Source organism: Babylonia areolata, chromosome 18 (genome assembly GCF_041734735.1).
Source record: "Babylonia areolata isolate BAREFJ2019XMU chromosome 18, ASM4173473v1, whole genome shotgun sequence".
In the NCBI taxonomy this organism is placed as follows: Eukaryota; Metazoa; Mollusca; class Gastropoda; order Neogastropoda; family Buccinidae; genus Babylonia; species Babylonia areolata.
In genome coordinates, this window is record NC_134893.1 from 16,001,795 (window position 1) to 16,026,794 (window position 25,000).

Consider the following 25,000-nt stretch of genomic DNA (forward strand, 5'->3'; position numbering starts at 1 on the left):
TCTCTCTGTCTCTCTCTCACACTCTCTCTCCCTCTCTACCTCTCGATGGCACGTCTGTATGTATGTATAATGATAATGTGAAAAGGAATGTGAAGGTGTATATGTTGAGGGTTGGGGGTTGGAAACTAAGGAAAGAGACAGGGTTGGATACCCGGCAGTTGAGTGCAGAGTTAACATTGGTATTCACCATTCATATCTAACAGTTATATCTTGTTGTCGATTGTTATCAGAAATGTGTTTTGTTTCCATCTGTTATGATAGAGGCTGTTGGCCCAAGCTATTAGAATCATTCAGTATTCAGTATCCTCTCTCTCTCTCTGGTTGACGGCTCTCAGTCACTCTCTTCAAAACACACACACACACACACACACACACACACACACACACACACACACACACACACGCACACACACACACCCACACACACACACCCACAGACACACACACACACACACACACACACACACACGGTTACAATAATAATCTCTTCTTTATCTCCAGATGGGCGAAGATGACGATGTTGATGATGACGACGACGATCATGCTGAGACGGTAGGACACGAAGAGACAGAACGAAAGAAAACGGGTGGTTTGTAATTGGTTGACTGAATGACTGACTGCTTGATCCATTTGGTGATTGACTGTTTTTATCGCTCGGTAGATTAGCTGGTTAATGTGTTGGTTGCTTATCAGTTTCAGTCAGTTAGTCTGAACTTAAATGCATTGTCCTCAGCCGATCCCGGTGATCACATCAAGAATGAATTGGTTAGTCAGTCATTTAGTCGGTCGAGTCGGTCATTTATCATCTCTGTTTTCTAGAACTGTGCTCACGAATGTTTGTAATGCCCCTGTGTCCGAAGGGCTTCATTGCTGAATGGATATTAAAATCATTGCCATTGTCATTGTCATTCTCTCTCTCTGTCTCTCTCTCACACTCTCTCTCCCTCTCTACCTCTCGATGGCACGTCTGTATGTATGTATAATGATAATGTGAAAAGGAATGTGAAGGTGTATATGTTGAGGGTTGGGGGTTGGAAACTAAGGAAAGAGACAGGGTTGGATACCCGGCAGTTGAGTGCAGAGTTAATATTGGTATTCACCATCCATATCTAACAGTTATATCTTGTTGTCGAATGTTATCAGAAATGTGTTTTGTTTCCATCTGTTATGATAGAGGCTGTTGGCCCAAGCTATTAGAATTATTCAGTATTCAGTATCCTCTCTCTCTCTCTGGCTGACGGCTCTCACTCACTCTCTTCAAAACACACACACACACACACACACACACACACACACACACACACACACACACACACACACACACACACACACACACACACACACACACACGGTTACAATAATAATCTCTTCTTTATCTCCAGATGGGCGAAGATGACGATGTTGATGATGACGACGACGATCATGCTGAGACGGTAGGACACGAAGAGACAGAACGAAAGAAAACGGGTGGTTTGTAATTGGTTGACTGAATGACTGACTGGTTGATCCATTTGGTGACTGACTGTTTTTATTGCTCGGTAGATTAGCTGGTTATTGTGTTGGTTGCTTATCAATTTTAGCCGGCTAGTCTGAACTATTTGTGTCGACCCTAACGATCACATCAAGAATGAATTGGTTGGTCAGTCATCTAGTAGGTCGGTCGGTCAGTTATCGCTCAGTCACATATAGTCAGTCAGTCTGTCAGTCTGTACAAACATACAATGATTTGTTTTCATTCAATTTTGGAAGTACCAGAGGCGGTCTGGCTTTGTTTTCCTTCATTGCACGAGGCAAGTGTGTCACTTAATTCAGATAACAGAAATCAAATACCACACATGGATGTGAACAACGAACAAATCAATCAATAGATGGGCCTGTATTTCATCGACGGAACTCTCTCTCTCTCTCTCTCTCTCTCTCTCTCTCTCTCTCTCTCTCTCTCACACACACACACACACACACACACACACACACACACACACTATGACCCCCCCCACACACACACACACACACGCACACTACGACACACACACACACACACACTGCACACACACACACACACACACACACACACACACACACACACACGCACACACACGCGCGCGCACACACACACACACACACACACACACACACACACACACACACACACACACACACACTCGGCAACAGTGACTATCTCCTCTTTACAAGTTCCAGATGGACGAGGATGACGACGATATTGATGATGACTACGAAGATGCTGATGACGATGGGTTAGACGAAGAGACGAAGACTGGCCCAAGACCTGAAGGAAATGATCCGATACAAAGTAAACGTTCATGATTTCTCTGTTCTTTTGTTGATCATTTACTGCATTTTTAAAACTTTTTTTTTAATTCAGACACAGGTTTACAGATAAAAGAATCTATATATTTTGTGCATTAGAAGGTACAGTGTAATGACATAATGATGTTCTAGATACTGACAAGTCCACAACAACATAATGTAAGCAAAACAATGCATACTCAATAACATAGTTCCATGGTGTCATTATATAACTTAATCTTGTACTAAACATGTATGAAGAGACCATTTTTTTGTTATATTCCATGCTTATGTTAAACGCATACTTGTCTACTTCATACAGCCTGCTTGAGATTTCATTTACTGCATTTGATCCATGCTATAATGGGAATGTTTGATCACTTCTATGTACAAAGATCAGTTAAAGAAAACAACATCTTCAATAATGTGCTGTTCATCTCTTATACCAAACAGGTGCACCGAAATAAAATCGCTTGGTTTATTCAAACTCATATATTTTCACAGTAACTTTTTACATTCGTTCATCGGTCAGAGCTGGCTGAAAAGACTGGTGGGAATTACTGCAACAGGCTGACAGAGACATGGACACTGAGTTGACAGCCACTAAGCACTACTGGATGTTGACAGACCACAGTGGTGGGCTGCATGAGGTGAACTTAGCAGTGCTAAGTTTGCGTATCGTTAAGAATGTTCCTGACTCCACGGTAAATTCCACGTTTTTATAATAATAATAATAATAATAGTATTTATATAGCGCCGAATCTTGCGCAGAGACAAATCTAAGCGCTTTCACACCAGTCATTCACACACATGCGTAACTCTAAAACTGAAGAAAACTGAAGACTAGGAAGAGTAGGGGAGGGAGGCTATCTTGTGAAGAGGTGGGTTTTAAGGCCAGACTTGAAAGAGCTGAGTGCGGAGACCTGACGAAGCGAAAGAGGAAGTTCATTCCAAATACAACGGCGTCCAACAGTGGAGTGTTTGAATCTGGGTATCCGTAAACAGAGTGGATCCGAAGCCGATCGTAGAGAGCGAGATGGGGTGTAGTGGTGAAGGCAGCCACAAAGATAGGAAGGGGCGGATTCGTGAATACATTTATAACACAGAGTGCTGATCTTATACTTTATTCTGTGTGAGACAGGGAGCCAAGAAAGCAATGCTGCAAAGGGCCAGGAATTGCATGAGGCGATCTTTGCAGCACTGATATTGCTTAGAGTTAATTAAGTACAAGGAATTTACCATGGAGTTAGGAACATTCTTAACGATAAGCAAACTTAGCACTGCTAAGTTCACCCATGCATTGCAACCCACCCCTGCAGTTTCTTCTCCTGTATACATAATTGTATATTCCAGACCCCTGTAAGAACAAGATCTGCCGACGCGGGGAAACATGTATCGTGGACCCAGACTACAGAACCAGATGTGTCTGTCACACCAACTGTGTCCCTGGACTGCCTGGCGACGATCGCTATGAGGTAAAATCAGGCCTCCAGACGGATCAATAGCCGAGTGGTTAAAGCGTTGGACTTTCAATCTAAGGTCCCGGGTTCGAATCTCAGTAACGGTGCCTGGTAGTTAAATGGTGGAAAGTTTTTCGATCTCCCAGGTCAAAAGAAGTGCAGACCTGCTAGTGCCTGAACATCCCTTTGTGGGTATACCCAGGCTGAAGTTCCAATCCGCACTTTAAAGATCCTGTATTCCATATCAGTGTTCGGTGGGTTGTGGAGACACGAAAATACCCAGCATGCATCAGCCACGACAGAGTCATCGGCAAGTCGATGTTGGTCGTGCAACTGAAAGAAGAAGAAGACACACTACAACACATGTGCTCCTTTATGTCCTGCATTATGTCGGCAAATTCTGTACACCATGTGTTGCGTTGCTTGAGCAATCTTAGCTGTGCTGTGTTTGATCAGCGTTAACAATTTTCCTAAGTCTACGCTGATTTCATAGAATTTGAGAAGTTCTTAACTCTAAGCAAACTTCCCGCTGCTGAGATCAGTCGCTCATGCAGCCCAGCTCAGATTTACACACACACACACACACACACACACACAGAGAGAGAGAGTTTTTGTTTCTTCAGTTGATTGCTTGAGTAAATGAAACAATAAACCTAGTCACAGGAGGAAGGTGGCAGAATGGTTATGACGCCTATCTGCTGATACATTGTCCGTGAGGGTCTGGGTTAGAATCCCGGTGTCGCCCTTTCGTTCAGGTTTGATTGGAAAATCAAACTGAGCATCTAGTCATTCAGATGAGGACGATAAACCGAGATCCCGTGTGTAGCACGTGCACAGCGCACTTGAAAAAGAACCCATGGAAACGAAAGTTTAGTCCTTTAGCAGTTGTAGAATAGATACACAAAATGCATTCACTCAAGGCCGGACTAGCACGTTGAGTTATGCTGATGTTAAGTACAACTTAGCAGATGCAGTGTAGCGTATATGGATTTGTCCAAACGCAGTGACGTCTCATTGGGAAACTGAAACCGATCGGTCTGCAGCAAGAATACGAACATGTAGGTTTAACTGTGTTGTCCAAAGTTTGAGATGATAATAGCCGACATAGGTGGCTTGTTCAATAATTATTGTTGTTGTTTTTTTCTAGGTGTGCAGCAAACGTAACATCACCTACGAATCCGAATGTGCTTTGGATCGTGATCATTGCTTGTGCAGACGACAGCTTGAAGGCTGCTCCAACCCCAACTTCACAAAGATCCGCCTGGACTACTTCGGACCTTGCCAGCGTGAGTGACTGACGTTGCTTTTATTTCAGTAATGTTTCGTTCTTTTTTGCATGCTGTGGTTTTTGGGTTTTTTTGTTTTGTTGTTGTTGTTTTGGTTTTGGGTTTGTTTGTTTTTTGTTGTTGTTGTTGTTGTATGTTTGTTTGTTTGGTTTTTGTTGTTGTTTTGTTTGTTTTTGTTTGTTTTTTGGGTTTTTGGGGGGTTGGGGGGTATTGTTTTGTTTTTGTTTTGTTTTTTGGGTGTGTGTGTGTGTGTGGGGGGGGGGGTTATTGATGGGGGTAGTGGTGGTGATAGTTGTGCGATGTAGTATGGTGGTAGAGATGGGTGGTGAGGCTCTGATGCGGTGTGTGTGTGTGTGTGTGCGCGTGCGTGCGTGCGTGTGTGTGTCAGTGTGTGTGTGCCAGTGAATAGTTGGATGGTGGAGGTAGTAGCAGCAGGCCCCTGTGTATTGTTTTGTTTGCTGTGCGTTGGTTTTCTTTTGTTTGTTTCTTTCTAATGATATACATTATCTGCTACCGCCTGTGCAGGTCTTTTTCGGTTATTATGTTATCTTATTATTATCATTATTATTATTATTTATTCATTTATTTATTTATTTTATTTTTATTTTATTTTATCTTTTTTGTAATTATAGTATTATTATTATTATTTAGTTATCTTTTTTTTTCTTTTTTTTTTTTTTTTGGTACACTTATAGTTGACTTCGTCAAGTTTTTGCGCCTTATACATATTAATATTAGTAGTAGTAGTTCTTTTTTTTGTATTTATCTTTTTTTTTCAAGGCCTGACTAAGCGCGTTGGGTTACGCTGCTGGTCAGGCATCTGCTTGACAGATGTGGTATAGCGTATATGGATTTGTCCGAACGCAGTGACGCCTCCTTGAGCTACTGAAACTGAAACTGAAACTGAATCTTCCCATCCCTCTTTTCCCAAATTTAATCTCTCTCCTCCACAAAGTCTGAATTTTGTTTGTTTTTGTTTTGTTTCCCCCGCAGAATTGGCGCCATGCACTAAGCGGGAATTTGAAGAGTTTCCACGTCGCACGAGAGAGTGGCTTTTCATCATCATGACAGAGCTGGTCAGTGAGTCTAAGCAGTATGTCTGTATCATCAGTTACGCAACTTAGAATTAAAAGTCTCTCTGACCACTAGAATTCCAACACATACCGCGTCGAAAATTTCCCGTTTCTATTAAAAATGTCATAATTTCAATAAAAATCATGAATTTCAAGTTAATTTCATTCGAGTCTTCATATGAGATTTTATCTAATCTTAAATCTGTTTAGGCTTCCTCTAGTATCGTATACTCTTACTTACATGACCTTCACTCCGTTATAATTTCACTTCCAAAGAAAATGTGCTCCCCAAATTCACAATTCTGTGTTCTCGTGTGTCCATGTGTGTGTGTGTGTGTGTGTGTGTGTGTGTGTGTGTGTGTGTGTGTGTGTGTGTGTGTGTGTGTGTGTGTGTGACGTAACATTTTTTTCACTCATAGGATTCAATGACACGGAAATGCATACACTGAATATCTAATATATATAAAGTGATATAAGAAAGTAAACGCTGCTGTCTTTTTATGAATAAATACACAAATAAACGAAAATTGTGTCTCCGTGCTTACAAATTACGTGGCCGAGCAGGCGGACAGACGCGAGATCCCAGAATACGAAGACCTGGTGGACCTGGCTGGGCAGGAACCCACCCGTTCCCACGCCGTGCTGTGGAAGTTCTGTGTCCTGGACGTCTCCCCTCATGACAGGTGAAAAACGAAACCTTATGATTTATTTTATCTATCTATTTTAGTTTAAGCTGACCCATCTCCCGCCTCGGCACACTGGTATTACTCTCAAGCCACCCGGGATTCCCAGTCCCTACATACACAGCCACACCCACACTTGCACTGTCACAATCGAAGCACCAGCAGTCCACACGGACAAAGCTATTGATGTTGGGGTACTGTTAGAGAAAATCTTATACTTTTGATGCCTCTCTTTGGACTGTTATATAAACTGACTCTTTTATTGAATTAGGTTTAATGTGTAAACCCCCCCCCCCTCCACCCCATCTCCCTCTCCTCCCACCTTTCCCAGTCTCCTGAATAAAAGAAATGGTAGACTATTGTCGTTGGCAGTTATTATTAATTGAATATTTTAATAAAACTTTTTTTTAATGACAGACTGGAGAAAGAGATGGGAGATAATCTTACCTCAACTTTATGTTCCAGTTCTTGATTCAGCAGAATGGTTGTCTTGTAATACAACATGAAACAGGTAAAAAATATATATATCTGTATAAAAATAAAAATCACATAGAATCATGACAATCAGTGTGCCTGCTGGTTGCAGTATGGTAAGTCGCCGAGAGCTGCTGTACACGATCCAGACTCTGAAGCCCCTGGAGCATTGCCTCATGCCTTTCCTGGACAGCTGTGACGCCGACTCTGACGGTCAGATCACTCTTCTGGAGTGGGGCACGTGCCTTGGTCTAGAGAGCGGTGAGTCCGCTAAAACAGAATCCTGGGGCACATTATTCTATTTAGGTAGGGCTCGTATAGCTTCAACTTGACCTGAAAACTTTTCCTCTTCTTTTTCTTCTTCTTTCGTGGGCTGCAACCGTTTTTACCCCGAATATATAGGCAGCCATACTTTGTTTTCAGGGGTGTTCTTGTTTACACTGTGGATCTTTAACGTGCGTTATTTCTTCTTCCATCTTCTTCTTCTCCGTTTGTGGGCTGCAACTCCCACGTTCACTGTATGTACACGAGTGGGCTTTTACGTGTATGACCGTTTTTACCCCGCCTTGTAGGCAGACATACTCCGTTTTCGGGGGTGATTATGCTGAGTATATTCTTGTTTCCATAACCCACCGAACGCTGACATGGATTGCAGGAGCTTTAACGGGCGTATTCTATCTTCTGCTTGCGCATACACACGAAGGGGTTTCAGGCACTATCAGGTCTGCACATATGTTGACCTGGGAGATCGGAAAAATCTCCGCTCTTTACCTGCCGGGCGCCAGATTGGTAGGTTTCTCCACTGGCAGAACACCTGTAGCGTCACAGTCAGAGGGATGCCCTCTTCCTCATATGCAGACGGTCAAACACTGACGTAATCATCTTGACCTATTTTTTCGTGTTGACTTTCAGTTTCAGTAGCTCAAGGAGGCGTCACTGCGTTCGGACAAATCCATATACGCTACATCACATCAGCCAAGCAGATGCCTGACCAGCAGCGTAACCCAACGCGCTTAGTCAGGCCTTGAGAAAAAAAAAAGGTGAATAGTGTTGAGTGCTTGTATTGGGTTATCATGTCGTGGACACAACAATACTGAACCACTGTTCCTGCGTTCTTTCATTTGGTGAATGTTTCAGCAGGACTGTCCAAATACTGATATTCGTGGAGTTCGTCGCTCAGCGAGTTTTTGAATACATGAATAATTTGTGATATCGAATTTGCTAATTTGTTAATCTATGGTTAGTGTAAAAAAAAGGAAAAAAAAAAATTTGTTCAGCTGAGAGATACAAATACCAAGGGAAGTAACTACTTGATTAAGTTTCATTCTGTGGGGGAGGAAGGTGGCAGAATGGTTAAGACGCTCAGCTGCCAATACAGAGAGTCCGTGAGGGTGTGGGTTCGAATCCCGCTCTCGCCCTTTCTCCTAAGTTTGACTGGAAAATCAAACTGAGCGTCTAGTCTTTCGGATGAGACGATAAACCGAGGTCCCGTGTGCAGCACGCACTTGGCGCACTGAAAAAGAACCCATGGCAACGAGAGTGTTGTCCTCTGGCGAAATTACGTAAAATGAAATCCACTTTCATAGGTACACAAATATGTAAGCATGCACTCAAGGCCTGACTAAGCGCGTTGGGTTATGCTGCTGGTCAGGCATCTGCTCAACAGATGTGGTGTAGCGTGTATGGATTTGTCCGAACGCAGTGACGCCTCCTTGAGAAAGTGAAACTGAAACTGAAACTCATTCTGTGTGGCTGCAAGTTACATTTGTATGGATAGATAACCAAACTATGGGGAAAACATGGAAGTCCATGACGTTTTTCGAGCCCGATATATGGTGCCCAGTTTAGAAACTTATGCATATGAAGCTTACCTTATCCCTTTGCGATATTTCATATCCTAGTGAGGAAATGGTTGATTTCAATGAAATTTACTTTGTGTTGTCAATGACTGAGTTATGTTGTGAATAGTCCTTTCATCGTTCCATGCCATCATGTTGCAGGCAAAATCAGAGATGTCTGCAAAGCTGTCCGCAGAGAAGGTGATCAAGACCAACAGTGATATCTGTTGAAGCACAAACTGAGAAGGCACAAAGTAAAGTCAAGGACTGTCTAATATGTTGGCGTTTCAAGGCTTGACTATATCAATACGAAAACAAAAACCTGAGAAGCTATGCGAATGAAAAACATGATTTTGCCGATCGCTTTGCCCCTGTACATGTTATCAACTGTTTCATTTTGCAGAGCTTTTACGCTTCACTTTTGCCAGTTTAGTTAAGCTATTGATCATTTTCTCTCGCTTTAAGTTAAGTTTAAAAGTGTTCAAATGTGCTTTTGAGATAATCTTAAATGCGCCGAAAATTTTAAACATGTTGAACTTGACTGTATCATAGTGTATGTTTGATATGTATATAAAATTTCGATATTAATCAGAGATACCAATGAATTACGAATTCTCTGCTGAATGCAATGCACAGCATAAAACATTTGACAAGAGATTTACAATAATGCATTGCTAATTTTCAAGAAACAGTTTGATTCACAAACTCCTTCTTCTTCGTTCGTGGGGTGCAACTCCCACGTTCACTCACATGTACACGAGTGGGCTTTTACGTGTATGACCGTTTTTACCCCGTCATGTAGGCAGCCATACTCCGTTTTCGGGGGTGATTCACAAACAAATTTGAAGCATGGCAAACAATGGAAAACAACTGAATATTTTCCGTCCATTTATTGTATTTTGTTGTTGTTTGTCGGGGTTTGGGTTTGTTTGTTTGTTTGTTTTTGTTGTTTTTTTTTGGGGGGGTTGTTGTTTTTTGTTTTGTTTGTTGTTTTGTTTGTTTGTTTGTTTTTTTGTTTGTTTGTTTGTTTTTTTGCTGTTGGTTTTTGTTGGGTTTTTTGTTTGTTTGTTGTTGTTGTTTTTTTTTTGGGGGGGGGTTGTTTTGTTTTTCATTTTTGTGTGTTTGGGATGCTGGGGGAAGAACAGAGGATGAAAGAATGTTATGGATACTGTAAAAAATAAAAATGTAAATTTTTTCTCCATATGTATGCAGCACGGAGGTGCCATGGCAGAAACAGAAAGGCGTCGTACTTCTTATACAGTTATCAGGGTTCGAACCCTTATTTTGGCATGGTGTTGTGTTCTTGGATAAGGCCTTTTACCCTGATTATCTTCACTCTACCCAGGTGAGAATGGGTACCTGGCTTCGCTGGGAAAGGTTAAAATGGTATGGAAGATTGGGCCCCACCTCCCTTTTCCGAGCCCTGGAGACGGTGGATATGAATTCACTGCCTCAGTGGCTGTAAATTACTACGGGACCTTTAACCTAAGGTATGCATGCAGTTCTCAGAATTTGGTTGTCACAAATGCTGTAATTGGCGTAAAGAAATGCTGTTTGGTGTAGAAGTGATGGTGAGCAATTGTAAAGACACCATGGATGGATCTTGAATTTTTGATAGTAGTTACACTTTGAGCAGGTCCAGTAACAGCAGTGTCGAATAGTAGTGCCAGGGGTGCTCGATTTGGTATTCCATTGTGAGTTAACAGTGGCAGAAAACCAATGAAGAGTGTCAATGGTTATCAACATCTTTGTCAGTGTGCATGGTGTTTTGTGTTCTTTTTTAATGATAAATTTGTGTGCAATACTAATATTATTTCTCCCTGTGTGTGTGTGTGTGTGTGTGTGTGTTTAGTTTGCACTGTTGTACATATGTGACTAAATTGTACTAAATTCAACCCTGATGCAAATTACTTGTCACTTTACATTCGTCCATCTATAGTCCTTGTCATTTTATGTTTGGCATCCACCTTAGTTCTGGTTCTTTTATTGTTTTCATCCCTTCTGGGATATAGAAAAAGTATCCAAGCAGCAATACATAACATTAAAGAACTGAAATTATGTTCACGATCAAAATGTTACGTAACATGAAAATGCAGGTGTCATGTTAATGAAGAATACTTTCTCCTGAATGTTTCGTAACATTGTAAGTTACAAACAGTATTAACCCCTTGGCTGCCCCATCCGTTAAACTGACAAAGCTCACAAGGCCTTCTATGGTGTCTATCTCTGCTAAATCAACAGCGGTATTTCATGAAACGGACGTGAAAACCACTGACTAATATCAATATGCTCAGGAAAAATTCATAAGTGGTTTTCTTCCCTTTTCCAATTAGCTGTCATACAGTTATTATGCAATCTTTTTCTCCTGTGAATTGAAACCCGTCTTCTTCGAAACAGTGACGCCACATTGGTCCAAGACTTGTATTCCTTTTAAACATTTGAGGAAATTATGAATGATGCAGACAGTGATGAAGAAAACTTGTAAATTGATTCAGAAGATAGTTCTGATAATTCTTATAAAAAGAGAATGAGGCCTATTGCCAAATTTTTGTTTCTATGAGTTTCCAAAATATTATAAACATGTTTGAATTTCAATGAATACCCAACAAATCACAAAATGTGTCCTGTTTTATTTCCATGCGAAAATAGGAATTATTATGCAACAGTGACTGTAATTTCATGGACAAATTCCCACGAATAGAGAAGCAAAAGTAGTTTTTGTGCACATATTACTGACACAACTTTTTTTCCTCGGCACATGGAAATCCAGCTAATCTCGAAAAATGACAGCAGTCAAGTGATTAATAAAGTGCATACCAGCTTCTTGTTTCTGCAATTTTCTTGACTTTTTTAGGCAGGATATTCTTGTGCAGGACCAGTACTACAAGGTGACCAGTTGGGCCACATGAAACAAAAAGGTCATTTAACTGATTTAATACACACAAACCTGTGACAGTACCTCAACCCATCCACAACTTCATCCACAGTCATGCTCACATGCCACATAACCTCAGACAACATTTGATATACAAGCAATAAATCATCTTTATTCCATCTTTAAAATGCAGAAACAAAGGATACAAGGTCAAAAATTCATTTTGTTTTAAAATTTAACTGTACATCAACCATAGGTTTCTTTTTACTCACAATTTATACACATGTCACAGGACTTCAGTTTGTAGTTTGACAATTCAAACCTGTCACAGAACAGACTGATTGCTATGGGACACATTCCTAAAAACTGAAGAAAACTGTCCCATTATGAAAGATATTGATTACCAAACTGTGTCTATAAATAAGTATACTGAAATACAAAGGCATATTTCTTTTTAATTTATGGAGAACCTGGGAGGTGTTTCAAGGTCAATCAAATTTAATATGAGCCCGTGAGAATTCTAAAACATTTGACTCTTCAAATAAGTTTCATAATCAGGTTTCAAAATCTCTTTATGCACCACATAAAGAAATTTCAAAATGCCTCAAATCCCTCCATTTGTCCCATTCACAAAAAAAGTTTATAGATCTATTTTTTTAAATCTCAACAGCTTCACTGGTCCAATACTGCACCCATGCAAATTTATCTGCATTCTGGTTTGTTTTTGTTTTTTTCCAGACACAGTGATTTAGTCCATATCATATACTTTGATGTGTTAAAAATTAAAGAAAGTTAGCATGCCAAAAAAAAAAAAAGGAAAAAAACTCGAAAACCTCACACTCTTAAGGCTTCTGAAACACAATCATAACAACCATGAACACTTAAACACTTCATTCATTCCACATGTCATGACCATCTCCCACATGCGCACTAGAGGTTACAAAACGAAAGGTTATGAATTAATTATTTACAGCTGCAGCAAGTTCCCAATGAAATTTAAATGTTTACAATTTTTTGTTTTTTCACTGTCACTGTTTTTACAATTAATTGCAATTACATTTAAGCTCAGCAAGTCTGATAACTGCTTCATCAACTGACTACAGACAAAAAATGAAAGGACCCCCCCCCCCCCCCCCCACTCTTTAAACTAAACCTTTTCCATTTAAAAAAAAAAAAAAAAAAAAAAAAAAAAAAGGAGGAAAAAGGAGAGGGAAAAAAGCAAAAAACTTATCAGGAGAAATCAGGGAATGACTGCAGGAAACTGGAGAAATCAGTGAATGACTGCAGAAAACTGTATAAAAACTTCCACAATCCGTTTACACAGTTGACAAAGCGATGGTAAGTTCAACTTTCAGAGACAGAGAAAGTGGTATACATCTACAAACAGTGCTTTGCATCAAGGTTCACATTCATCTGTCACAACCTCTGCCATCATCTTCTCTGTTTGACAAAGGTTGTTCAACTAAGCTTTGATAAACTGTTTAACAAGAGGCAAAACCATCAAGACCCATGTGAAATATCCACTGGATCGGGCACAGGAATTATGTAACATAAGAATACTGCAAAGCATATCATCTTCTGAAAGGGCATTTTTAAGTGGATAATGTTATGACCCAAAATCATCTGTGCATACCAGAAAAAATATAAGTGAACAGTCTCACAAAGACTACTGAGTGAACCCCCCCCTCGCCCCCCAAAAAAACCCCATAAATTCAAAACATATGAAATGAATGAAAAACACTTATTCATCTGTTGAGATAAAAAACAAAACAAAAAAAGTCTGGATCTGCAGGTCAATGCCTTTCACAGCTGCCCTAGAGATGTAGCAGTAGGCAGCTGGTAAATGTCAAATCAAATCATTTTGCTTAAAGCCCAGCTAACCGTACATAGGACATTTTACGGCTGTGTCTGAATCTTGAAATTAATAACCATAAATAAATTCTTTAAAAGTAATAATAATAAACAGGCAGCAGCAGCAGCTAAAACTTTCCTCTCCTGCATCACACTCTTGATAAAAAAAATGACTTTTGTTAAAACTGTATGATTTACAAAAAACACACACACACGAACAATCCAAGTAATCCATTGTTAGTCAAAACGTTTACGCTCACAGCCTGTCAGACTGCATCACTCATAAAGCTGTGACTGAAAATAGAGATGTATCAATTGTGCATAACAACGCATTCTCAGAACACTGACATTCACAAATGTTGAAATAGAGCAAAACAATACAAAACAGTCAATATTCTAATCCAAACCCGATTATTATAGAGATAATCTGATCGACAAAACAATATACACCGTTACAAAAAACCAAATCCATGTCTTCAAAGCTTAGAGTTATTTAGCTTGGAGTTATTCTTTAGTTATTTTCTAATTATTCTTTACTTGGATACAACCATTAGAATAACCACTGCTTCAATGCTGCACATAAACAAAAAACAACATTAAATCAACATGCAACTCTAAACCAAGCACCTAATGACAATGAACATCATGACACCATACAAATTTGCACATATTTACACAGAATCAGTCTGCAGAACCTATGCTATATTCTGCAATAAATATGGCTAAAATCATAACATGATCATGAGTAAACACTTGTCCATATTCCATCTTACCACTTTCATCCACATATCAGGCACTGAATAATACACACACACAAACTGTACAATTTTAAGTAAAAGGAAACAAATATTCTGCCCGATAAAAGAGAGGTACAATGACAACTGAAATATTTCTGTATTGTTTACAAAATTCAATCCCAACATAAAACTTGAGATCTTGATGATAAAAATTAAAAGTAAAAAAAAAAAATTTAAAAACAAAAACACTACTACTTTACAAAACGAAATCAAAACCAATTTAGAAACCTGTCATACCATTGAAACCATACTGAAAATCTAAATCATCAGTATCAAAAACAAATTTCTGTAACACCACAGTATTGAACAGCCAGGTATTTTTCCCTATTTGAACGAACAGATTTAGGTTAAAACAGTTTTGAACTGCATAGATTATTTACTTATTCAAACTACAAATTTATGTGACACCACAATACTGAACAGCCAGGTCTACACCGCTATTCCCACCTATTTTTTATGCAACAGTAATGCATGGCCTGGTCCATATCCCTATTCAAACAACAAATTTCTGTCACATCACAGAACTGAAAAAGGTTTGTCACACTCCCTTATTGAACAGCCCAAATGCGACCATTTTCACCTTTGTCTCACTCCTGTACTGAACAACCAAGTCTATTTCTCTATTCAAACAAATTTTGTCACATGCATTAATTATAACCAACTCTTTTTCCTTACCACGGAAGGTTTTTTTTTCTTCAAATAAACACAAAACCAAGAATTCAAATGAAGGTTGAATACTTTTAATACAAACTAAAATACTGACTAAATATCACACATACACACACAACCTGCCTAAAAAGTAAAATGCCCTATCACACTGAACAGACTACTCAGTCACTATAGTGTGTCATGAAATTACTGCTTGGATATATCTCTATTTTGTATGCATACAAATGTACATGAAAGAGAGAATAAGTCTTGACAAATGTGTTTGCTTGCTCAGCTAGATGCGTGTACACATATATGTAAAAACCAGTGTACAGTATGCAGTTGCCAGATTAAGTCTGAATATGCATGAATGACAAAGGTTCTATGACTTTGACTCCATTATCATCATTAAAAAACATTTCTAATACTCACTACTTGAGCACAAAACAAGTACAATGAAAGTATAAAGTATAAAACAGGCACATTGGTAGGCTGTGACATATAGCCTGTAGTAGTAGTGTGCTATTCTCATATCTGACACTTCATTTTAAGTCATACCTGAAGATTCAAACAAAACATCCACAACTAAATAGTCCATGATCTGCCATTCATTTCAGACTATAGGATTCTTACATGTAACATTAAACACCTAAACCTAACAAAACAACCAAACAGAAAACACACAAAAGTAGAGGAAGACTGGTGTTCATGGTCAAATCAAGCAGAAACAGAAGCAAATCACACTGACCCTAGGAAACACAACTGTGGTAGATTATGGGGGACCAGTCAGTCAAGCAGACAGGCGGAGGCAAACTGATTGAAACAACGATGTGTTTGGACAAAAGTTTTTAACACTCCATAAGCAAACAGCGAGTCACACTCAAAATGCACAATCCAGACGCACGGCCATGTCTGCACAGGACAAGGACCTCCATCCACTCACAGTCGGCCGGGCCAAGAACTGGGCTTGCTCCACAGTCCTGGGCCCCCACAGTCATTACAATTGGTAACGGTTCTTTACTGTTGACCCTGTTTTGGAGATGGTGTCAGTGTGGGCCTGTTGAAAAACATTGAGTCTCCATTACCAGCAGTTTATAAATGCTCCATGAATTATTTAACAAAGCATGTAAACATAAAAGCAAATCAAACACTTCCAATTAATCATCCTGATAAGGAACTTCTGTTCAATTTACAAATATCGAGAAAATCACTGAATCATCAATTATCTGTATTCTTTAACAAAAAGTTTCTTTAGTTAGTGTAGATAAAAATTCCCAAGCCATTTATAGCAAATTATTAGCTCTCTGAATCAAATCAAATTCACTCGGAACTTTTCTTCAAATCAGTTACACAATAATCAGCTTGAGATGTTTACCTGGTAACCCATGATGCAGTTTTTGGGCATGTTCAATCTCTCCTTCAGTGTCCGCCTGCAATAACAAGAGAGACATGTTTACCTTTGTCCAACAATAATTATATCTGACAACATTATTCATAATACCCACTTGTCTTTTTCTCCGGGTGATCAACAAGGTGATAACCATAATTATATCTGACAACATTATTCATAATATCCACTTGTCTTTTCTCAGGGTGATCAAGGTGAGAAGATACTTAAAGATCAACTTTGGACGTCTACACGACTAGGCAATGCTGGGTGCTTTTAATATTCCCCGATCTTGGTACTAACCATGCCCAAAAGGTAACATCACCTGCAGGCTGGTCAGAAAAATTGATAACAAAACAAATATGTCAAAAGACTAAAGAGGATGACACTTCAAAGTGAGTTTCTGGATAAAAGGTGAATGGTCTGGGAAAGTTGGAAGGAGCAAAGGACAGAAATGGCAGAAAAACAGGTGCACAATAGATAAAAAAATTTCTGCACAGAATTTCCAGAAAACACAAATACCATTCACAACTGAAAGGTACCCATTATTCACATAGCAATTCAACAACAGATGACAGAAAGATATATTCATAACAGTGTGTCAGCTCAGGCCCTTAACAATGCTGACTGATGAGAAAAAAGTGTCTTTCAACAGTCTGTGCAATGCCTCTTCATGCTTACAAAAATATTGTTATCAAAGAAGCTTTTAAGGATTACACAGCTAAAACCTCAGTATTAAAACCATACCCAATTTTCAGGATGGCATCCTGACGGTTGAAATCTCTTGTCCAGATTCCCAGCTTGTCTCCCTTGGTCCTAATGTTCACCACTGCACCACAGATTTCATCACTCTGCTCGTCAAATGCCTCTCCAATCAGGCACAGAAGCTGTTGGTTAACAGATCAAGTCATTTTCAATATTCAATAATAGTCCTCTTCGTCAAGTGATTTTCAAGTAATATACATTCTTTCTTATCAGCATCATTTCCAAACCAACATTGTGCAAATTTCTTCAAAACAGAACAGAGTCTCTGTGGGCTTTTCCAAATACAAAAGACTGAGTAACACACTAGACGCCGCGTTCTTGGCATCAGAGATCTTTTCCCATCCCTCTTGCGGCCAATCAGTGGCAGCCTCTGTGCGTGTGTGTATGTGTGTTTGTGTATATGTGTGGGTCTGTGGTTTTGAGTGCGTTTGTGCATGCGCGAGGGTGTAAGTGTACACAAGTGTCAGGAGAGTTCTGTGTACGTGTGTGTGTGTGTGTGTGTGTGTGTGTGTGTGTGTGTGTGAGGGGGATGTGGGGGGCAAGGGGGTGGGGTGGGTGGGGGGGGCTAGAGGATGAGTTATGTGAGTGTATGCATGCCTACACTGTGGGAGCAACAGGATATATATATATCTTTGTATATATGTGTGTGGGGTTGGGGGTGGGAGATATGGGCGTATGTGTGTGTGCTTGTACAATTAAGTGTTCATCTGTGTGTGTGTGTGTGTGTGTGTGTGTGTGTGTGTGTGCATGTGTGTTGTGTGTGTGTGTGTGTGTGTGTGTGTGTATGTGTGCACCGTGGAAGCTGCAATACGTAGACTAGAAATGAGTGTGTGGAGGAGGGGGGTAGAGGAGGTGCAGGGTAATGTGTATGGTGTGTGTGTGTGTTGGAGCTCATGTACGTTAATATGTATTTGACTGTGCTTTCATAATTGTGAAACTGCATTTTTCATAATTGTGAAACTGCATATTTGGTGCATATCTGTTATGCATGTGTGGGTGTATGTGTGAATGTGTGTCTTCATGTTTTACATTTATTTGCTTATTTATCATCATTGTTGTCTTATTTATTTATTTATTTATTTATTTATTATTATTATTATTTTATTATTATTATTATTACTACTACCTTTTTTATATTATAATTAATATTTATTTATTTATTTATTTATGTAAGCTTATCTATTATTTATTCACCTTTTTTTTCTTTTTTTTTTTTACAAGGCCTGACGAAGCGCGTTGGGTTACGCTGCTGGTCAGGCATCTGCTTGGCAGATGTGGTGTAGCGTATATGGATTTGTCCGAACGCAGTGACGCCTCCTTGAGCTACTGAAACTGAAATCTTATCCTTCTGCATCACCAAATCAGCTTGCTCAGTTCTAGCAGGCGTTCACTTTATCATGTTCTTTACAACCATACTTTATACATTCACCAAGAAATGGTACATTTTACCAGTTTCTTATCATTGGATCTCTTGAAATGTGTTGGTTACAAATGTTGTTAACACATAGGATGCCTGGTCTGTTGCGAGTGGAACATAAAAAAAAACCTTCAAAAAAAAACAAAAAAAACATGAAAAACACCAACTTGAAAAAACACTAACTTGGAACTATGATCCACAAACCAGTCTGATTTTCTGCAATGCTTCAAATACAATAACATAATTAAAAAAAAGAAATAACCATCAAAATGTCAAACTGCTAATATTCCTCATTACTAAACCTGTTCACCACAATAAGCTTTATCCAAGACCTACAGTTCCTTTCAAGTGTGAGGAAAACAAAGCAATTTCATGTCTTGTTTCATTTGGGTTTCTTGAAATTTATTTGACAAGTTTATGTAAGCACAAAACATCCACTGAACTCAGTCTTCTAAACCCAACAATTCCTCCCCCCACCCACCATACACTGAGACACATGCAACAGATGCCCACAAATTTCCAGAATACCCGAATATGGCGTTTATCCCTACATAGTGAATATCTAAAAATGGTGAAGTGTACTGTACTTACGATTTCCTGCCAGACGCTGTCAAGATCATTATGCCGCTGGCTTTTGTTCATGTTCACCAACCAGCGGCCCCCTCTCTTATTTTGCTCATCTTCCCACATTGGTTCAATCCCATCCTTGAAGAGAAAAAAAAAGAAAACTTCTAGAGTCACTCACTCTTAACTTTCAAAAGGAAATTTTCTATCTAAAATTACGTTTAAATAACATACTTACCGTGACCCAACTAGTGCAGACTCCGGCAGGGGTCTGACATTCCTGTCCTGTGCAAACTACTATCCGCCTATGCGGAGAAAATGAGAGAACTACGGCCGATAACCTCCCGGGAGTAGGTAACGTCCCCTTTGTCCCCCTGGTTATCGCCCTCTTTTGACGATTTTTCAATTAAAAAACTTGTTAACTGCTCCAAAGAATTTTACTTCAAGTTCATTCCTAAAACCATGAGCCATGTAATGTATGCAAAAGTACACGACAAAAACTTTCTCCAATCACATTTTAACACAATTATGCTCAGCCGTATTCTTGAGGCAAAAGCAACGGATCTGTTGCCAGTGTAAATAAATCAAAGGGTGGCATTTCACAAATAAAATGCCAAAAAAATATTCCTTAGTTCATCAATTTCATGATCATCAATTTCCTGACTCAGTTCTGTTCAAGTAGACGTGTATCACAATCTAACATTCAACTTTCATGACAAAACATTACTTTACAAAGTAATGTCTATTCCACAGCTATATTTTCATTCATTTCCAGCAATGTTAAAGGGAAAAAACAGAAAGGGCAAGTTACCTTAAACATGGAATAATCACACCCAGTGGGTAACTTGCTGGCTTTTTGTATATGATTGTAGAGGCTGAAACACAAATACAAAATGAATCAGTTTATATTAACCCTTTCGCTGCCAGGAAAATAAGATTTAAGTGAAATCTATTTGCCAGGGTTTTTTCCACAAAAAAACAGGTATAAATTTTCAAAAAATTCTGTGCTCTTTGTTATTGGAGAAAGACCCATAAAAGTATATATTTTCTGAAAGGGAATAAATAAAGAATACAAAACACATGATGTTTTCCCATTTTATGCATTTTAAGTGACATGCTGTTGTTTTGAAATCAGTGTTTTGTTTTTTGTCACATTTTCAACTTGTTCATTACAAACATTAGTCTGGTAATTTGCACAAAAATATCATTTTCTGGACAAATGGATATCTGCACACACAAAATCATACTAGAACAACCACAATATAAAAAAAAAACTGAAAAAGAAATAGATGCATTGTGACTTCTGCAAGTGATAATATGGATGTGAGGCCACGCCCCCTCAGTCTCCACCCCCCTCCTCTTCACCCCTCTCACACCGTCACTTCATCAGACCGCGTTGGCTGAGTGCCAAGAAAATAGCTCATACGGTGCCCTGCTAAAAATTCGGTGACCTGTCGTCTACTAGAGTTGAATCACTTGATTGCTCCCTTTATTTTCTATCAAATCGTCCTATAAATGTTCACCACTGTCTTCTCCTTCGAATTTATGCTCCAATTCTTTCTGAGCATCAGCTAAAGAAAGTAATCTTGGTTGATTTAGTTCACCACGATCGCATGTCTTGAGCACGGAGTCAGTCCGACATTTTGTTGAGCGAGCGAGGAGAGGAGCCAGGCAAAGACTGCGGCCAGTAACCCAACCAAAACATTCAAATAAAGGACTGCCTTATGACGCAGATGGTGTTTCTAGCTATGAATAGAATCCAGAAAGATTCCCCAAGCTAAAGCTACCAGCATTTTTGTCAACGAACTGAATGCAAAGCAGGGAAAAGTCAGAATATTTCGATGACGAGTTATCTCGTCATTGTGGCAGCGAAGCATACATGCTTGCCATGACGAGTTATCTCGTCATGCAGGCAGCCTAGGGGTTAAAACAAAAGCAACCAAAAAATCAAACATAAAATATCCCTGAAAATGTAATCAGAATGTTATTTGTCAGGCCGACGAAATGTAAAGCCTTCAAAATTGAGTGACAGTAAGCTGACACCCACTTAAACGCCAGAATTATGGAATAGAGAAAAAAGGACACTTAAGCATATCAATTTGCAAAGGTATATTTTAAAACACAGACAATGTTGTGATCTTGACCTTTAACCTCTAATTTTGCCTTTTGAAAGTTTAAGTTATGGTAAAAAAAAAATTTTTTAAATTAATATACCAAAAAAACCATGTTCTGAGGTTAAAGAAACTTGGACTTCTAAGCTCAACTCTCCATATGGTTTTTATTACTCTCACCATGTCTGATCAGTATGCTGAGAAAAGTTTCATAAGACTTTACCCCTTATGAGCTTTTCTAATTACATATATGCTGTGAAATGGCCTTTTTGTGACCATCTTGTTTAAAATCTTAGTAATGCAGAACAGTAACAAAATTTTACAAACCATTTCAATGGATTCTACCTTTTTTCCCCATATAACACAGTACCACTAACAGAGATTAGAACTAGAAGTAAATGGGATAACAAAAAAAAAAACCACACACACACACACACACAAATCCTAAACAAGGAAAAGGTTTCCCGTGAGTAAAGTATGAGCAAAATCATCTCTCAAAACAAATTATAATCCGTTTTTATCAATATCATAAATCAAATTTGTGCTGATGAATGCTTTTTTTTCTGCACTTACCCCCAAAAGTCCTCAACAGTTGAAAATTTCGTCACCAGACGCAGATTATCACACCAATTTCGCGCCTTATCATTCTTAAAGAACCACATGGCCCATGTGTTCTGCAGAGGATGCTTGATCAGATCCTCTGGGGATACCAGCGCTTTGTCTGCTGAGTCCTCCACCTCCTGTCAGTAGAGATAACAGGTTTACTGGAACAATCCTTGGTTCATCACTTCATGAATCCACAAAAAATGGCAATATAACTGTGTGTGTGTGTGTGTGTGTGCGCGCGCGCGTGTGCATGGTTGAGAGACATTTGTGAATATTTATTTAGTTAATGTTGCCTCCTTTTTTTATTCTATGTGTGCACGAGAAACAGGTGGAGGAAGTTAAATGAATTCGAATCAACTTGATCTGCACTGGGCGTGCACAAATTTCCACAATACTGTTACTAGTGTTAGAACACAGACTGTCTTCCAGTATCAACCATCCACAAATGCACAGACAGAAACAAGAATCATGTGCCTACACAGCAAACATGCACACACATGCACACCCATCCACGCACACATATACTGAACCATGTTCGCTTTCTACACTTAACTCACTTTGTTCTTTGTCATCCAACTCTTTATGTCCAACCCTTCAGCTTGTACTTGTAGCATTTCAAGTACTTCGGCAACACTAAAACATTACCGTCACTGCCTCATTTGCTCCGCAACATTTTGAGAACCGACTTCAGATGCCTGTGCTAACATGCTGGCTGTGAGCAGACGACCGGTCAGTGACTTTGTCAGCATGTGTGTGAGACAGGCCACACATTACAGGCTGGCCAATCATACCATTCAGTTGTGGAGTGACCCAGAATAACACACTCTGCTTGGCTAATCACAAAATCAAGTGTACAGTGCATGATGGATTTTTAGTTTTGGAAAATGTTGTTCCATTCCGTCACCTGAATCCAAATACATTTTATGTAGGAATGCTCATGCATTCCGTTGTCCAGAGAGAGTTAAGTTTTGCTTCACTATTTCTTATTTTATCAAAAAGACTCTTAACTCTTTCTATGCTAAGCCTCATGCATACACTTTGTTACTGTGGTGTGCTATGGCATTCTGATATTAAAAAATTCATAGTTCATGGGAAGGTCTTGTGCAAAACTAAGCAGCACAACTCTGTTCTTCCGTCATCCAAAGTGCACCTGTACTTTTAGTGAGGATGAGAATGCCAGTACATGAGTACAATACACACAAGCGTGCAGTCACCCAGCTCTGTCTTCTCGCTTGCTTGATAAGTGTCTTCCTCAACTTGGGCAAGTACTGAGGCTCGAAACTTATTGCAAATTCAGCGTGTTTACCTTCAGAAAGAAGCTGTCATGACTGCTGGCTACAATGTTGATGATGGTGGATAATCTTTAAACACTGATGAGTAGTTCCACAACAATATTAGCGAGGATGGAAGTGGCAAAAGGTGTTGGCAGTGAGACACATGGTTTCAGTGATAATGACTCAGCAGCAGACATACCTGTGGCTGCTGGTGATGTCTCTGAAGGCCAGGACTTGAATAAGAACAGTTTCTGGAGGTTCTCATGCAAGACTGGTACAAAGACTTCTTTTTCCCCCCCGATACTTTTAGTAGTCTATGATAATAACCAGTACAGCATGTGCATGTGTGTGAGGAGTGTGTGTGTTTATCAGTTTGTATGTGTCCAGGTGGTATTGATACCGATTCTATAGTTGATATCCACTATGCGTACACATCTGCCCAACCGACTGCTACAATTAGGAAGTGTCTATCAACGAAGTAGCTGGGCGTTGATCCACAATCGATACGAAGCTCTGTGCTTCGCGGAGATCCTGACGAAAATGTCACTGAACGACATTGGTCATCATTACATACGGCGATACAATAATTTTGGTGGGAGTTCGTCAAGAAATAAAAAAAAAATAGTGAGAGTTTGTTCGTAATTTTTGTGGGAGATTTGGCAAATACAGAATCCGCATAGACTTTCACTGACCGAGAAGTAGACGTTACGATATTTATTACGGACCGATGTCAAGCTGTTAGCTGCACATCAATCGAGGATCGATGCCCAGCGCCACCGTCTATCACCAAAGACCACATTCGTGAAATTTCTGTGAGAAAAACTCACCCCCTTTACGTTAGTTGTGAAAAAAAATTTTTTCAAAATATGATAAAACAGTCAATAATAAAGTGAGTGATTCGAAACTTTGCAATATACGACTCCATTCTGTCCTCCATATTACCACAAACTTTAAGATTAACATCTAAAATCATGTGTATACATGTGCTTGCATTCTTTGTTCAGATTTTTTTAGTTATATAACCTATACAAACAGCCAGCACTGTAAGTATAATGAAAGAAGTCATTATAGAAAGAAAGCAGTATAGAAATAGAATGAGTTAAAAAAACGTTCTCTGATTCGGTCTCCACTTACACCGTCAATGTTGTTCAATATTTTGAATAACTCTTCTTCCTTTCAATGACGACAGTTTCAGTTTCAGTAGCTCAAGGAGGCGTCACTGCGTTCGGACAAATCCATATACGCTACACCACATCTGTCAAGCAGATGCCTGACCAGCAGCGTAACCCAATGACGACAACTGCGAACAACCGTTCTTTATTTGGGCTAATGTTCAGAAAAAATTTGACTACGAAATGTTTTGTTTCTAAATTTGTGGCCTAAGTAGCCTAAAACTGTGAGATTTGTTTTGGCCAGAACATTGCAAAAACAGCAAGCACAGTACGTTTAGCAGTGAGCAACGAGGTAGAAGCAGACAGCGAGATGGGGAAAAAAATACAAAGATTGCCATACATTAACTATTTTCCCCCTAATAAAATGTACAGCTAACGCCTAGAAACGATTGGGAATACATCAAAACGCAAG

General features: G+C 39.3%; 2 protein-coding genes across 13 annotated transcripts in view; one reads left to right on the forward strand and one right to left on the reverse strand.

Moving 5' to 3' along the window:
- LOC143292515 (SPARC-like) overlaps positions 1-9,870 on the forward strand; it is a 17,493-nt gene extending 7,623 nt beyond the window's left edge. For 6 of the 12 annotated variants that reach the window (XM_076602868.1, XM_076602869.1, XM_076602867.1 and 3 more), the window contains 9 exons: positions 502-552; positions 1,383-1,433; positions 2,194-2,311; positions 3,661-3,782; positions 4,915-5,053; positions 6,047-6,129; positions 6,691-6,809; positions 7,396-7,544; positions 9,284-9,870. In XM_076602868.1, coding sequence (XP_076458983.1) covers positions 502-552; positions 1,383-1,433; positions 2,194-2,311; positions 3,661-3,782; positions 4,915-5,053; positions 6,047-6,129; positions 6,691-6,809; positions 7,396-7,544; positions 9,284-9,342 — 891 coding nt within the window. In that variant the 3' untranslated portion in view covers positions 9,343-9,870. The remainder of the gene's footprint in view (positions 1-501; positions 553-1,382; positions 1,434-2,193; positions 2,312-3,660; positions 3,783-4,914; positions 5,054-6,046; positions 6,130-6,690; positions 6,810-7,395; positions 7,545-9,283) is intronic. The other 6 variants (XM_076602870.1, XM_076602874.1, XM_076602876.1 and 3 more) reach the window with 3 other exon arrangements.
- A 3,901-nt stretch (positions 9,871-13,771) lies between these two features.
- Positions 13,772-25,000, reverse strand: part of LOC143292517 (eukaryotic translation initiation factor 4E-like) — an 11,543-nt gene continuing 314 nt past the window's right edge. The window contains exons 2-7 of the mRNA XM_076602878.1: positions 22,110-22,276; positions 20,237-20,300; positions 19,453-19,566; positions 17,427-17,566; positions 16,668-16,722; positions 13,772-16,349 (exon numbers count right to left, since the gene is read on the reverse strand). Of these exons, the coding sequence (XP_076458993.1) occupies positions 16,290-16,349; positions 16,668-16,722; positions 17,427-17,566; positions 19,453-19,566; positions 20,237-20,300; positions 22,110-22,276 (600 nt within the window). The 3' untranslated portion in view covers positions 13,772-16,289. The remainder of the gene's footprint in view (positions 16,350-16,667; positions 16,723-17,426; positions 17,567-19,452; positions 19,567-20,236; positions 20,301-22,109; positions 22,277-25,000) is intronic.